Raw genomic sequence first — 16,807 nt, 5'->3', positions numbered from 1 at the left:
ACAAAAGTTCAAATGCTTTATTATGTGTAAAATAAGGATCAGTTTTTATCAGGTGTACAATGCACTCTATTCAGCAGATGAACATTCCACTACTTCTACCCTTATTTATACAATTTCATCCATGATGTCCATCTCTGTTTTGTATGTCAGTAATTTACTAAATCCTACATTGTAAGTAGTGCTGTTTATTTTGCTCATTATTTCCAGTGAGATAAGCCAGTCATGTCCAAGTAAATTTAAGAAAAAAACCTTGCTTTCATTTTTTTTGTAATGTAATATGTGCAATCTGTGACAATGTTTTTTTTCTTCCCTCTGGGACTTTAGTAACTGTTAACACAAAGTGAAACTGAAATTCAAACCTTTGACCAGAACTTGTAGTGTTTGCTGTGACAAGCAAATAGGAAAAAACTGTGATGACATTTCAGCTGTATTGTGCACGCAGGTTGATCACTTAACACGTAACCATGTGAGGACTGGAGGCTGGACAACTCAGTTAAGAAGCTGTCTCGCTCTAAATATGGAATCGATAGAGCTTCTTGGTCCTTCAACAACGTGTAGTTTCGAACAAAATCATCTGGCTTGAAATGCTTCGAGCATGTCACAGAACTCTTGGATGGCTCCCATTGAGCATGTTTCAGTCTCACAAAATCTATCCATCTCTTCCTACGTGTCTTCGTTTCTTCACCTCTGGACGCTCATAGCCGTAAAGTGGTATCATATGGAGCGCTGTTCCATTCTCTAAGCTTCTGATGTTACTGCAACCTCCAACAACACATCTGTGCGGCATAGTTGCAAGCAATATCGATCTCACCTTCCAAGCAAACCAAGAGAACTGCGCGAAATGGCACAAAATACAGATTGTTTGGTTCTCGAAGTGATGTCACAGTAGTTGCCAGACCCTTGATCCTAGAAACGCGGTCGCGAACCAAAATGGTGGCGATTTTACTGCGATTTTCCTTACTTCAACGGGGCATACAAATTCAAGGATTTGACCAAATCCAACAATTTTTTTGAAGAAATACCCACCAAAGCATGAAGATTTTTTTAAGCAAAAAAAAAAAAAATTTAGGGGTTAGGTGCATTTTAACCTTTGATGATGTTGTGCTGATAGTTGACTACTCATTCCCCAGGATTGCTGGCCCGTAGCAAGACCACCCACCCAGTTGGAGTGATCTATAGACAAATGCGTTTTTTTCAAGGCAGCTGAGGAGCGTGTTTATTGAGTCTGTTTTAAGAGACCTTGTTTACCTAAGTATTCAAGTTGACATCTTGAAGCTAAGTAGTCATTACAACGGGACTACGAAAATTGTTCCTGGGTACTTGATTATGTCCCTGCCCCAAGAACTCAGTTTTCCCTTACTCTCAAGACTCGCCATGTACTTAACAGGGAGGGTAATGTAAGTTCGTATTTGATCAGCAGATTCACGTAGCCCGGGGAGCATGTGAGAGTTTGCCCACAATGTTGTTTTGTCATGTGTCAGCTTTTAGAGAATAACTTGTGTGTTATTTGAAGCATTATACTAGCCACATTTGTCCTTTCATTTAGAAACCGTTGAAGGACTTGTTATGTGACAAGTTTGTGATATCCGACAACTGTCATAGAAGTGCGGTAAAGTTATTGGGATAGAGTGTGAAGAAAGAGAAAGAGCACTCTCAAGCCTATAAGCCTTATAGAGACAAAATGCTTGTAATATTGTGAATATGAGGTTGAGTGGAATGGTCTCAGAAGTGTATTATAAACTGTTAAAGAAATCGTTTCGAAGAGTGAAGTCTTATGTGTGTGTGTAATAGGGAATAACTTCTTTTAAGGTGTTTGGAGTTTGAACTTTATCCCGTCAATCTTTGTGGTTTTGTGGCGGAATCAAATTTATGTATGCTTTACAGAGATTCCAAAACCATAAAAACCCTATAGGCTTTCACTGTAGACAAAATATTTAATCATTAGTACTTTTAAAAATAACCAGATAACTCAGTGAATGCACAACTTGCCCCGCTTTGTCCAAGTTTAGTTCAAGTTTAGTTCAATTAAAAATTATCTGCCATGCATCATCTGATATTTTTTATGCTAGGAACTGGTAAACAAGCGATGCAAATTGAAAGAAAATAAATCAACAAATGAGGGAAAACAAAGGAACATAACTATTGTATCACACAGGATAATAAAATTATTATAACAGTAATAATGCAGAAACTAAAAGAAACAAACAAATATCAAGATATAGTATGGTACTGCCAAAAAACATCATCAAAGAAAATACTGATGACAAGTGAGAAAAAATGAAGGAAAATGAAAATTTAACATGGGATAATATGAATTGTTACAGTGTCCATGCAGAAGCACATATGAACAAAAGAAATATCGGTGACATAAAATTGATATGGCAAAAGGCATCATCAAAGAAAATACTGTCGACAAATAAGCAAAAATAAAGGGAAAGATACACACGGCATTAATATTACAGTAATAATGCAAAAACAAATACAGCTGTAGGATTGATATAAATATCAATGCTATAAAATTGAATGGTCAAAAAGCATCATAAAAGAAACATTCCTGGTAAATAAGCCGTGCAAATTGAAAGGAAATAGGATCAGCGAATGAGCAGAAATGAAGGGAAATGTGTGGTTCCAGAAAATATCCATACCCCCCCACAGAAGAGATCGGATTTTCCAGGGGGGAGGGGGTCAATTTGCCTAATTTTCCAGGGGGGAGGGGGGTGACCATAGGGAAATATTTCCAGAGGGTTCTTGTGGCGCATAAGAGAGTAACAAAGAAAAAACACAAAAATTTACCATGACAATTTATTTGCAAAGATATAGAATACGAGCGATTAATGACCTGCTTGAAACTTGTTTAAAAGCATCAATTTTGTATTCAGTCAACCACTTTTATCCTTCAAAGCATGAGCGATTAATGACCTACTTGAAATTCATTTAAAAACATCAATTTTATGTTCAGTTAACCCCTTATATCCTTCAAAGCACGAGCAATTAATGACCTACTTGAAACTCATTTAAAAGCATCAATTTTATGTTCAGTTAATCTCTCATATCCTTCAAAGCACTGATTAACTTTCTTTTGTTGTCAATGACCTTCCGCAAAGAGTCTTCTGACTTTCTCAATTCAGATAACGCACCTTCCAAATCTTTTTCAAGGGTATCAATTTGGACTGTCGCTTTGCCACGCTCTGTTTTGTTGTTTGCTTGGAATAATTGATATCGAGCACTCGAGAGATTTTCTTGGAATTGCTTGACAGAATTATGAGCAGCTTCCATGCGCTTAGTATTTCTTTCAATAGTTTTCTTTGAATCCGCAAACTTTTTAACCAAATGTTCTGGACATCCTGGGCCCACTTCTTGTTCGACTTCTGCGGCCTCCCTTTTGATGTATTTGGCTTTCTATATCGTCCACGCCACATTTATGGCACCTTGGATTTCCCCTGGTAAAAACTGTTTGAGTCCCTGCCCATAATTATCAAACATAACTCGGCAAGGGTCGAAAATTCGATTTCGCTCATATATTTATGGTAGATAGGCTAGGTTATGACAAAAACTACTGGATAAATTTTTCGGAAAAATATCCTTTTATTTCAAAGAAAAATGCAAATAACCAAATTCCGTTAAAATCGTCATTTGACGCACCATTTTATTAGACAAGTTCAAAAGCCTCGTATGCAAAAACAAATTATTTTTCAGTCTTTAAAACACTCAAATAGTTTTGTGCAATGTGTAAATGTGTATTGGGTAGATTTTGGGTGCAAAATAATTAAATTTCGAAGACATGTATTTCTTTCACTTAAAAGTACTTCGTGAATACAATTAATTTTCACCATGTGCAAAACCTTCAACTGGACTAAGCTTCTGGTGGTCCAATTGTCGAAGGATGGCGTAAAAATTTCTTTGGGCAAATGATTGTGAACGACGCAAGAGCTTCTCAAAGTACGTAAAAAATGCAAACATTTCACCTTCTGTCGTCAACTGGCATTACACATATATTTAAGCACGCGCCAGATGTATGGACCCATCTTACATTGAAAGAGACACAGCTGATAATTTCGAAATGTTCTAACCTTATTTGCCGTAAGAGGCAGGTCCAAAGGCTGATTTAACGTGTTTCTCTCACCATTTGTCGCATTTTAAGCGGTCAAGTTTGCTTCTGTGTACACAACGTTCGTTGCACACGTATTCAATGGTCAAATACCATAATCTGTGATCATCTTTCGGGGCATATGATCACCACTGCATCTACCTAAGTCAACAACTGCTCAGTGATTTGCAGATAGTTGCTTGCTTTGTATGTACTAAACCTGCTAGACCAACATATTACATTTGATTGCGACCATTGCTGTCAGGCATGTCGGCGCCCGCAGCACAATCATTAGCTCGTCACGCAATGCTTTCCTTTTTGGTGGGTACGTAAACCGGTAGGGGTGTATAATATAACAAAAAGAAAAAGAAAAAGAAAAACAACTATCAATATTTGTTTCCATATTCGCAGTTTGCTTTGCATATTTTGTATTGAGCACTCTTAGGATAAGTGAAACAATTTATTGCATGTTTATCCGTTTTTTTGTTGTATAAATCTACTAGCGCGTAATTCTCTGAATTGCTACGCTACTCAGTATCTATTCTGTGATAGATAGTGAGTAGCGTAGTAGTGTACGCTTCTCGATAAGGCAATGATGTCCTTTGCATCAAAACTAGAACAGGGTGTTGCCACTGTTGATAATCCTGTAGAGGATACTGGTACAGCTAAGGTACCAGATTCCCGTTCATCGTTGTCAATGGGCTGGGCTTTGAAATCCTCCAGTACTCAAAGAACCCGACTGAATGAAAACCAGAAACAATAACTGACAGAAGTATTCAAAATCGGCGAACAGACTGGAAAGAAAACGGATCCCTCCAATGTTTCCAAGTCAATGAGAAAAGTTAGAAACGCAGATGGCTCTTCTAGATTTGATGCTTCGAGTTATTTAACTTCTCAGCAAGTTGCAAGTTTCTTCTCACGCCTTGCTTCAAAGAAAGTTGTCCAAGCTGCTGAATCTGGGGACGAAGAAGATGAACACGCCGAAGAGCTGGATCAAATTCATGAACAGAACATACAAGAATTGAGTAACGAAGTCATGGCAGAAATATCATTGCAGCATCCGATCATGTACGATACCCATAACATTTGTGAAATCGCAGCTTGCTCTAAACTCGCAAAGTTTTCTGTGCAGATCCTCCAAGACATATGTAATTTTTATCAGCTTGACATCTCAACAATCAACGTTAAACGAAAGAAGCCCTACATAGATCTTCTGACGAAATTAGTTGGTAGCTGCAGTTTTAACGAATCACTTTGAAACGCAATCTTCAACATAGAGAGCTGAGGCCAACAGACCTCATCCACTATGCAGGGGCAAGTTTTCCTTGAAGAGCCCCGATCATCACCGCAGGAATAGAGAATCTCCTTTGTGTTTTTAAATACGTGAGGGACTTGCCTCGAAGACCCCAGAAAGAGCTGTAACTCAGGTCCCGACCATACTAATAAGTTTTGATCTCGAAGAAAACGAAGCAAATTATTTTCGCCCAAACTAGCGTTTAATTTTCCCATTGGCTTCATTTGTCCAAACTAATAGGTTCGAAAGCGATAAGATCGAGTTGGATGTGGAATTGTGCATATATGAAATAAATGATCAGGTAATACCACTTCATTCACAAAGTAGTCCCACCACGCGCTAGTTCTTCCTGGTCTAGTCCAATATCTCCTTTTTCTTTCTTATGGCTGTCCTTCATCAGTTCTTTATTGGTATGGCAGAATCTCACAAAACGCTTGAGGTAGTAATTTTGCGAAATTTTGTTTCCGTGCGGAGATCGGGTGGCTTCGGACGCGGGAGAAAAACTGCGAACCGGGGTAGGGGTTTGTAAAGATTTGTTGTGCCAAAAAAGCACGTATGGGAGCGGGAGGGGAGCACAAGCGCGCACAAGATGATGCATATGGTACCGGGGTAACGGTATGATCATGTTGCGAAAAGCAATATGCCACGTTCGATATATCAATATTCTGACATGGCTCCGAGGCTTTCGGGACAAACGTCTCTTTCTGGTGTTGTTTTGTTTGTGTCCAAGTCTCTTTCGGGAATTGAGACACAAAAGAAACTTTAAAAAGTTACAATTTTGACCCGAAAGCCTTGGAGCATGTAAGAATATTGATATATCGAACGTGGCCTATTTGAGAAAACAAAAAGTTTGCAAAAGCTCCGACTGTCCACAAAAGTATTTGAAAACAAATTCTGCCAAGTTGTAAAAAAAAAATAAATAAAAAAAACGCCTTCGTTTTGTATTTGCATTGTTTGGTTTTGTGGAAGCTGCGAAATTTAGAGACTCCGGGTGAATTTTCGGATTTCGTTCAAACTGTTTGAGAAAAAGTAATCAAAGAAATTTTGAAAAGACCTAGGAACGAGTTTAGCCCTAGAGTGTTACTTAATGTAGGTAGCGGGTTGCTTAAGAGATGACAACAGATGGCAATTCAGGAGACAAAGTTAAACTAGTCATTCTTTTCATTCCCTTACTTTACTCTCTTCCTAATCAACAAGATTGTGTGCTCCAAGTGGTTTCGTATCAGGATAGAAATTGCCCTACCCCTACCCCCAAAAATGGGATGACAGCATTGCGTGACGAACAAATAACGAAGCACTGCAAAGGATTCAAGGTCAAACAGCAATCGTTCAAATGTGATAGTATTTTGGTGTAGTGCAAAGTAAGCAACTATCCACAAATGACTTAGCAGCGTTGTTGAGTTAGATGCAGTGGTGATCATAAGCGCCGAAACAAGATCAAAGATGGTATTCGACCATTAAATACGATGAAAATTAGTGATGTAGATCGGACATTGTGTAAACAGAAGGAAACTATACTGCTTTAAATGCGACAAATGGTGAGCGAAACACGTTAAATCGGCTTTTGGACCTGCCTCTTAGAGCAAATAAGGTTAGAACATTTCAAAATTATTATCTCTGTGTCTATTTCAACTTAATATAGGTCAAGGCATGTGGTGCGTGCTAAAATATATGTGTAACCTGTAAATTGAAATTTGACGGCGGAGGGACAAATATTTGCATTTTTAACGCAATTTGAAAAGCTCTCGCGTCGCTCACAATCATTTGCCCATAAATTTTTACAGGAATCTGTAGACCATTCTTCTGCAATTCATGCAGAAGAATGGTCAATGTAGAGAGAGGACGGTGTAGGTAAGTCCTGTTGCCAAAATTAAAGCTTTTCTGCTAAACTACGAAGACTGTCATGCAGATGGAACCAAGGAAAAAATTTCCGGCCCAGCCCAGTTGTCTTCATTGAATCTTGAACTCATTTCTTCCAATAAATGATCTATAAAAGGTATGGCAACGTTACCACGATAATGCGATTCCGAGTTTTCGCTAGGTGCATTGTTCCTATCTTTATGCCTCCCAGTGATTCTTGGCACTGAAACTGTAGCGCCAATCTTGTCAGCCAGTCTAGATGCGTCTTCAAACCATTCATGACATTCCTCTTCTCTGTTTGACCTCACCCTGGCAACTACTGTAATAGTATTGTCAATCATAGAATACGCTTGGAAGACATCTTGGTCTTTCTTCTGAAGCGTAGCTGCAATAGGTTTGAGTGTGCCAAGGCTATTCTTTGTGATCAAAAAGGTGAAAAGGAATCCAAATGTCTTGAAATTTGCCAGAAGACCTTGTGCCTTGGTTTTAGTCTCCCTATCCCACGTGAACAATAAGGAGGAATAAACATGAGGATGCAACTCATGATCAACTATCGCTTCCAAGCTTATGCAAACGTACTCGTAAAGTTCGTGCCTTTCCGCCCATGGGGTTTTGTATAAGCCTTTTAACTTCTCCTTTCTGGAAGTAGAACCACACTTCTCTAAAACTTGTTCTAGAAATTGCTGTCTTTTAGGTGAAGAATGAAAGAAAAGGAAAGTTTCATTTAAGGTTCCAATCATGTTTCTGACTGAAGTTAACCTGCATGCGGCTGTAACAGTGACATTCAAAAGGTGACTGTTGCAATGAGTGTACAGTGTCATTGGTGCTCTTCTCCTTATTCTTCCTTGCACACCACATGCTTCTGAGGACGTGGCACTGGCACCATCATAGGCCTGTCCTCTTGCTAATGCCACATCGATGTTTTTCTCAGCCATACTTGACAAAATAGCGTTTGCTATGCTCTCACCAGTTGTTTTGTCAAGGTTGACAAAGTCAAAAAATACTTCTTTGATTTTAGATGAAACGTTGTTGTTTAGATCTAAAAACCTAAGGCAAACACTTCATATTTCTTGGTCTGCGTATTTATCTGTTACCTCATCGCCAATGATTGAGAAAAAAGCATCTTCCTTCTGAATCGGCTGTGTAACTTTCGCCCGAATATACTCTCCGGTGATGCGAATGACTTCCTCTTGTACAGTTTTTGAGGTGCTTGTAGCATTTCTCCTACCAGTAAGTAAGTGTTCTTTAAGATTTTTATCAGAGTTGCCCAATAGCATAAGAATGGCATGAAAGTTGCCTTTGTTGGATGCCTTGCTTGCGCTGTCATCTCGATGGCCTCTAAGAGGGATGTTCTGTTTTCCACACAATATTATGGTACTAGTGATTGCTCTGAGTGCGTTCATGTTTTTTTTTAACATCTCTTGGTTTTGCGTGGAAATCCTGTATGGTAAGGTTTCCTTTGGTTTTTGAACACTTTAGATTATGGCAATGCCGGCTTTGAGTGCCAACTGGTGACATTGCATTTTCTGATGACGCTCAAGTACCCCATCTTTCCCAGTGGCTTTCTCTAGCTTTTGGAATGGAGCTGTTACTAGAGGCCTTTTTTGTGCTCGAGGATCTGATGGATTATTATGCATCACACAATATTTGCAAAAACCTCCCATTTGTGAAGGACTATCCATGTATACTTTTCCAACCATGAGGGCTGGAACACCACAAGCTTCTTGGTATGTTTGTCTTTACCCTTAAAGGGGCTAGGTCATGATTTGCGCATGCACACTGGGAAGCAACATCTTTGAAAAACAGCGGGACACCTTTTTTCAAACTGTCCGCCATTACCGTCGACTCGAACTCAATCTGTTTAATCCTGAGCAATCGCGACGTCGAACTTATCTGATCTTTTTTGTAATTTCAAGTAAATTTATTAAACTTTATTTTAACGTAGCTATTTTCACCGATCGGTGGTATTTTCGGTTTTAATTGCGATGTCATACACTAGTGGTGGCAGTCGGGGAGGACGAAGGGCCAACTCAGGCCGTCTAATTCTCTCCCCAGACAAGCTTCTCCTTCGGAGGAAAACGTGGGATTCTCAATTCAAGCGAATAAGATTGTCCAAAGACATTCATTCAACGTGGAACACGTTGAAAAGCAACAGCAGCTTCAACACAGATTCGTCATTCGCTGCTCATTTGCTGTCGTTGGAGCTTCGGCGAAGAGAAAGGTGAGGATGTTTCATCTATTGTATTTTCTCCTGAAAAAGTTGTACGGTACTTAACAGTTCTAATATTAACTTAAGCTTTATACATATGTCTTTTCTTTATTTTGAAGGCTGAAAGACGTCTTTTCAGGAGGGTCAAAAAGAAGTGGAGATAGACAAGATGAAGACAACGCCAAAAAGGCTCGAGCCGGTTAGAGTTGTAAATTGTTCGTTATAAAGTACTTCGTTTGCTCTTAATGATATTCATTTTTTCTCAGACTTTAGTTTATGTACAGCCCATAGATATCCTTAGGCAAAACATATTATTAACATTTAATCTTTTCGTGTTGTTTCAGTGCCCATTACTTCAACACCAATTCAACATCGACATAATGCTCCTTGCTTTGATTTTCCAACTGGAAATTTAGCTTTTCGGAAATCAAGGTAAATATTTGTTATGGCTTGAATGTTGATTTGTACATGGTTATCTTCTGAGCTATCTTTAAGTCCTTGGAAATTTGACTTCTCAACCCCTGACATGCATTTCTGCTTGACTGCACCTTTATTCCTCAAAAGAGATAGTCAGAACTAAACTAAAGTGAACTCAAAGAAGAAACATGCTACAACTGCCTTACTCTATGTAATCTGCTATTATTAAAATTTTATTTGCTGAAGGAAGAGAATAATTTGGAATATATAGGAGATTATTCGACATCATAACCCATCCATTAATTTCTTTCAGTCTCTTTGGATGATATTATACTAAAATTGTTCAATATCTTATTCTTTTTATCTTGGAATGATAGAGCCTCTCCTATGTCACTGGAATCTTCAGATGTTGAGATAGAAAATGTCACTGTTTCATCAAATGTCACTCATGCTGGAGAGTCGTCATATCACATAGTAAATGACTCTGTGATAATAAGTCGTGATGCTGAGAGTGATGAGGAGAGTTTTGCACTATGGAGTGACTCAAGTGAAGATGAGGATTATTCCTGTACTACTTCAAGGTACAAAATTCAGACCATTATTTTGTTAGTGAGTTTACCTAATTATTCTCTATCTTTACAATACTTGATCCATATACATGTAAATGGTTGGCTATTATTTTATTTACTTCAAATGTTCTATACTTACACTCAGGTGAACATTATGTCTACTGAAACGTATGAAAATGTTTTGTGTTAAATCAAGTCATGGAACTAAAATGAAACACACAGACATTTTAGTCTTAACTATGTTGTACAAATATAGACAATGGTGGCCTTTGCAGAACAGATGTCTAAGAATTAGATTATTGTCCAGATGCTGCCTGTTTTAACTTGAAGTTGATTTTCTCTGTCTTCCATGGGATCTTGTGTCTCCTTTTAACTGTTGGTCTGTTGAATTTTATGTCAACTTGAATTAATTCCTGTCCTCCATAAGATATCCTGTATCTTAGTATTGTTCATGAATAATCTTCATCTGTTTTAGTAGGAAAAGGTTTCTTTGACTTGAACATGAGTGAAAGTCCTAGTTAAATAATTACATACAAATGTATGCTTCAAATCTCTAGGATCACTGTGGAAAGTGCACTCATGGAAATGAATAAGGAAAGTAGTGACGATTCAGGAGAAAGTGATAGTGATTCAAGGTACCATATGTACTCAGTCTGATAATAATTAATACTACACCACTTGCACAAGTACAGCAATTGAGGCTCTTAATTTTTGCCTTCTAGCATAAGGTGGGAAGGAAAATTGATTTCACCTTTGTTTTTTGAGCATTTTTCTAGTTACCTGTTGCGACATGAATAGGAAAAAACTTCTGCAGCTACATACATATACTAATAATTTATCAAAGTCACACCAATGGAACATAGGTGCATTGTTGTTCACCACTGTTGACAATCTGTCTTCTTGTGTTACAGTATTGAAAGTGCCATTCTGGACCATGTCAGTGATGTTGAAGATACTGTAGATGATAAATGTGCTTCAGACAGAAGCTCACCTCAAAAATTGGCTGCCTCTGGTCCAGCGGTTGAAAACTCTCCTGCAGTGGAGACTGCAAGTGTTGAGTTTGGTCCCTATGTTCGATTTTCAAGATTATATGAACAGAATATTTACAAAGAAGAACTTGAAACTATCCGGTCAAAAAAAGTTATTTGCTCTCTTGACCTTTTGCTAGAACAGTTTATGGGAAAGTGTCCAAGTCCAGGTTGTTTGTTGACAAGAACGATGGACTACTCCATTATTGGAACATGTGTAATAGTACGTTGGCAGTGTTCATCTGGCCATAAAGGGAGGTTTTCCTCATCAAGAGAAATAAATGGTTTGTGGGCCAACAATCTGCAAACTGCAGCTGCTGTGCTACTTTCAGGGAACAATCATGCAAAGGTTGCAAGATTTGCTGATTTCCTGGGCCTATCATTCATCTCAAATACAACTTTTCACCGGATGCAAAGGCTCTACTGCATCCCAGCAGTTGATAATTGGTGGGAGTGGATGAGAGGGGAGCTAATTAAACAGTTTAGAGGTGAGAAGGTAGTACTCTGTGGGGACGGACAGTGCGATTCACCAGGTTTTTCTGCTAAGAATCTGTGCTACTTCCTTATGGAATTGGTTACAGAATATATCTTGGAAGTAGAAGTGGTGGACAAAAGGCACGTGGACATGAAGAGCAATGCTATGGAAAAGAAAGCCCTTGAGCAAGCCCTGACCAGGTTGAAACAAGTCCTAAATGTAGTAGAAATTAGCACAGATGCATCTACCACAATCAAAAAATTTCTTGGTGAGTCCTAAAAACATAAGAAGCATAAATCAACAAATCTCTCAAGTAAAAAGAAGATGAAATGATAACTGAACAGAATATAATTTACATTATATCTAACGTAAACGTTACTTTTAAGAATTTTACCCTTCCCCCCTTCCTTCATTTACTCATTAAATGCATTGTCCTTTCAGCTGACAGCTTTGAAGATGTTTTTCACTCCCTCGACATATGGCACAAAGCCAAAAGTATCAGAAAGTGCATTCTAAAGGTAGTATCACAGTAAACTTAAAATTGCTTTTTCCTTAAAAAAAGACTTAACAGGGCTTTCAACTATCGTCAACACTGACAAAGTCAGCTTTGTTAAATACACTAACTGATTTATACAATCAGTTTTTCTCCTCAAACCGACTGCCTTCTTCAACACCTGTTGAGCCATCTGGATACACAATAGTTGTGTAACAGCACAATTATTATTGATTTGTCAAACATGTTTTTTTTTTTTTTTTTTTAAATGCATAGGTAAGCAATTTGAGGGCAAACCAGAAGATTGCCAAGTGGACTGACCACATCATCAACCACTTCTGGTATATCTGCAGTGTTTCCAGAGAAGGATGTTCCACAGACGAAGAAGCATTGGATGTTCTCAAGGTAAATATCAACCTTCTTGTGCAGTACCAGGAACAACTTTAGCAATGTGTATAAGTATTCCTTAAAATATAGGGTTTGAATGTAGCAACATAATGCATCAGTTTCATAAAATGTTTGTTTTACATTTTTTTTTTAGACTAAATGGGTTGGCATCCTTCACCATGTTTGCAATGTTCATGAGTGGACTGGAGGCAAGTGCGATCATGAGGAACTAAACGATACACACACCCTTCCATGGTTTGATAGGAGAGAAAAGGACTTCGAAGCCTTACAAGAAATTATACTCGATCCAGGCCTTCTTGAAAGCTTTAAGTATTACGTACGGTTCAGGTATGCCTTCTATTTCTTTGTTGGGGGGAGGGGTGGCAGAAGGGTTATAAGATGGCCACTGACCAACAGGCCCCTGTTATTAAAAGATGATTGTAAAGGCTATCCGCTGCATAAATCACCATTCATTGGATACTGCACTATCCACTGGATAGTGCTTTAACCAGTGGATAGAGATGCCCAACCTTCAAACAACTAGGGCCAGGTATATATCAAAGTACTTTTCTGTACTAGTACATACGCAGTTGTGATCTCATCTTTCCCCAAAAATAGGAGCCACCTTTCTCAGGTTTCACATGGTCTTCATTTTTTTTTTGGTCCACCTTTACTGTACAAGATATCATTACAGCATAGTGAAGTTTAGTACATATAGATGGCAATGCATGGAGGTGTTTTGGGGTTGACATTATTTTTTATCAATGTGTTTTATATCGTTGCAGACATACTGGTGGGTTGGAATGCGCTAATAGCCTTTCGTTGGTCTACACACCAAAGAGATGTGCCTACTCGTAAGTAAAATTCCTTTTTAAACCTTGGCCAACCCCCAACTTTCCTCATTTAGGACAGGTAAATTCAAAGTTACACAATAAATGAATTATGGATACTTTAGAATATCGAAGACAATGCTTAAAGGGGCTAGGTCACGCAATTTTAGGCAATTTCAGCACTGATCGAATGGTCATAGAATTAACTAAAATATCAAAATAACTGTTCAAAACTATAGGAGAACTCTAACAAAACACAGGGAAGCCAAGAAGGGACATGGATGGACAAAACTGGAGAGGATTGAAATGAATTCAATTTGGGTAAATTTGAAAAACGTCAGCCCACCTTTTTTCAAATTTATATCAGTCTATATCAAAATATCATTTACAAAGCTGGAAAATCGTTTTCAGCTGTTATGTGGCCGTGGTTTTGCAAATGAAAGACTCTTGCTCTGCCAATTTGACGTTTAGAGCTCATAATTAACAAAATTAAACAGAATTACCTAAAATAGCGTGACCTAGGCCCTTTAAGGGCATACATGACACTTAAAGAACATATTCATACAGGATTGTAACCATTTACTTGAATGTTCATTCTTTTAGGTTCAGAGCATATAAGGCACGCAAACAACTTGCTGCTATCGACTGGAACTTCCATGTCAAACGAGGGCAAGCCAGAAGTAAAAGCAGGGATAAGCAACTTGTAACAAGAAAGTACAACCAACGAACCAAAGCATGGAATGCTAAGATGTGAAAGAGGAAAAGAGTTTCGGATATATTCCAATGCTAATGGCCAGAATTCTCCATAGAAGGCTTGTGGATACTAACACAGTTACGCATCATGTGAGCTTGTCAGAGAATGACCCCTGCTAGGATCGCACCTACCATTGCACAGGCACCCCCTGTGTCTTCCACAGAGTTGTTTGCGGCGCGAGAAACAAAAACCCGTTTTAGCAAATAAAAGAGCATTGACTAGATTTCTTTACATTACATGTCTTCTTTCACATTATTGTACATAGTATTCAAAGATAACAATATTCATACAACGCAACTGCAAAAAGTTGGAATTTTACACACCTTATTAAAAAATGGCAGTCATTTTAGTATTATTTTGCTTTCTTGAAAATTAGCCCTTAATGCCTCGTTCAAGGTCAAATGTGTTTCCAATTTTTAGTTTCAAAATAAGGTAGCAGGGGCTAATTTGCAAGAATACTAAAATTGCCAAAATTTTGGAATAATGTGTATAATTAACAACTAACTTCTGTTACTTTTTTCAACGTGTAATTCAATTAAGTGCACATAAGGGGATCAGTAACAACAAAGGAAAGGGGGATTGGCTCATGCAACACATTGGCAATGGAATGGTTCAGGGGCAATCTCCACATTAATTTGTGTAAAAGATAAACATGATCTCTGTGGTCAGCACGTATGCCTTAAAGTGCCTGTCACCTCAACACACTTTTCCAATATATTTATTCTCTGAAATCGTCCCAAATACATGGTGTTGTTTATAGAACCTTTTGATTGAAATGTCACTTTTTTATTGACTTTCAAAAACGGGAAAAGTGATCATACTTTGATCCATAACCGCGCAATTAAGGAGAATGGGTTCGATACCGGGTTGACGTCACAAATTAATTTGCATTGAGGAAGTTCTTTGAAAACAGCGATGCAAATTAATTTGTGACGTCAACCCGGTATCGAACCCATTCCCTTTCATTGCTCGGTTATTAATCACGGTATGACCACTTTTCCCATTTTTCAAAGCCAATGAAAGAGTGAAATTTCAATCTAAATGTTCTAAAAACAACACCATGTATTTGGGATGATTTCGGAGAATAAATATATTGGAAAAGTGTGTTGAGGTGATAGGCACTTCAATATGCAGCCAAGAACATGCATGCACAACTTTTAAATTGTGTTCAAACTTTATAATTGGTAAAAGTGAAGCAGGGCAGACTTTTGTTTGCGAAATTAGTTTTTTGCAGAAAGATCAATTTCAAAATAGTATCGAGTCAATAGTTTTGCATCTGAAGTATGTGTGGCCAGCCATGATTTCCTTAATGTGACCTAAACCCCATATAAAGACCAGTACTTGCTGGGTAATGGTGCCTAACACACCAGACAACACACGAGGGAGCAACCTTTCTTTTACCTTTGCCCAGATGGCCATATTTATCTAAAATAAATTGCCTGTAAGCCGCTTTGCGAAACGTTCTCGTGCTATTGTCTTCTCTATCATTTCTTATATCTGCACGGTTTTTGATGCACAATTCCAGAACATCAGCATCCAGGCAGACTTTTTGAAACCTTGCATGTTCTGTAACACATTTCCTTTTTTTACAACAAATGTTCTCAATCTCCTGCGACATGACCCTGCAGTTACCACATTTACACCACTGTGGAGGAGGTTCTGACGTTCGCCAAGCAGGCGGCAGTTGCTGTCCAGCTTCCGGTTGTGTGGTCTGATGGCCTTCACTGCAATGTGGATTTCCATTACTTTCTTCAGAATTGTTGACCTCCCTATCGCCGTCTTCGACTGCGTCCTCCATTAGAAGAAGTGTATCGATGTAATCCATACTGCCTATTCCCCTCTGCAGTGCCCGAGTGCATAACTTTAGCACCATCTCAGCATCGAGGGTTTTGAGGAACTCCTGCTGGAGAAGGGTTTGACTAAATCTGTATTTACTCAATACAGGTTCATTTACTAATCCCAATGTCACTGCATTAGGATTAGAAAATTTTCACAAGCAATTTTTTCATACACTTTCCTAGACTAAGAACGTCAAAGTAATATCTGGGGATATAAGAATGATTTTTGTTTCACCTTCACTCTTTCATTTTCTCTATTTCGCTCTTCTTCTTCGGTTGGTCGAGAAGGTGCAGGCGACGCTGTGGGTACAGGACGATTTGAAACTGAAGTCTCACAAGAATTTCTTTCCTGTGAAGAGCAGTACAACACCTTATAACTGGTACTTGAAACAACATTTTCTAGGAGAATGCCGGAGGGAATATTGTCTACTTTATCTTCTTCACAAGCGCATATTTATGCAAATTGTATACACAACTGGTCAAAAGATCTTTCAGGCGTGAATTCAAGCACGAAGAAAAAAAAGACAGTAACACGGAAACATTTCAGAGCTTTATTCGCAAATAGA

General features: G+C 38.4%; 2 protein-coding genes and 1 pseudogene across 2 annotated transcripts; 1 reads left to right on the top strand and 2 right to left on the bottom strand.

Moving 5' to 3' along the window:
- Window positions 1-7,282: 7,282 nt before the first annotated feature.
- On the bottom strand, window positions 7,283-8,176 carry LOC138025733 (52 kDa repressor of the inhibitor of the protein kinase-like). The gene has a single exon (XM_068872904.1). The coding sequence runs from the start codon at window positions 8,174-8,176 to the stop codon at window positions 7,283-7,285; it is 894 nt and encodes a 297-aa protein (XP_068729005.1).
- An 885-nt stretch (window positions 8,177-9,061) lies between these two features.
- LOC138027055 (uncharacterized) lies at window positions 9,062-14,733 on the top strand (annotated as a pseudogene).
- Window positions 14,734-15,584: 851 nt separating this feature from the next.
- Window positions 15,585-16,243, bottom strand: LOC138026456 (P2X purinoceptor 7-like). Its single transcript, XM_068873821.1, has one exon. The coding sequence runs from the start codon at window positions 16,226-16,228 to the stop codon at window positions 15,710-15,712; it is 519 nt and encodes a 172-aa protein (XP_068729922.1). The 5' UTR covers window positions 16,229-16,243; the 3' UTR covers window positions 15,585-15,709.
- Window positions 16,244-16,807: the final 564 nt, after the last annotated feature.

Source organism: Montipora capricornis, chromosome 12 (assembly GCF_036669925.1).
Source record: "Montipora capricornis isolate CH-2021 chromosome 12, ASM3666992v2, whole genome shotgun sequence".
In the NCBI taxonomy this organism is placed as follows: Eukaryota; Metazoa; Cnidaria; class Anthozoa; order Scleractinia; family Acroporidae; genus Montipora; species Montipora capricornis.
This window is presented reverse-complemented; position numbering and strand designations above follow the sequence as displayed.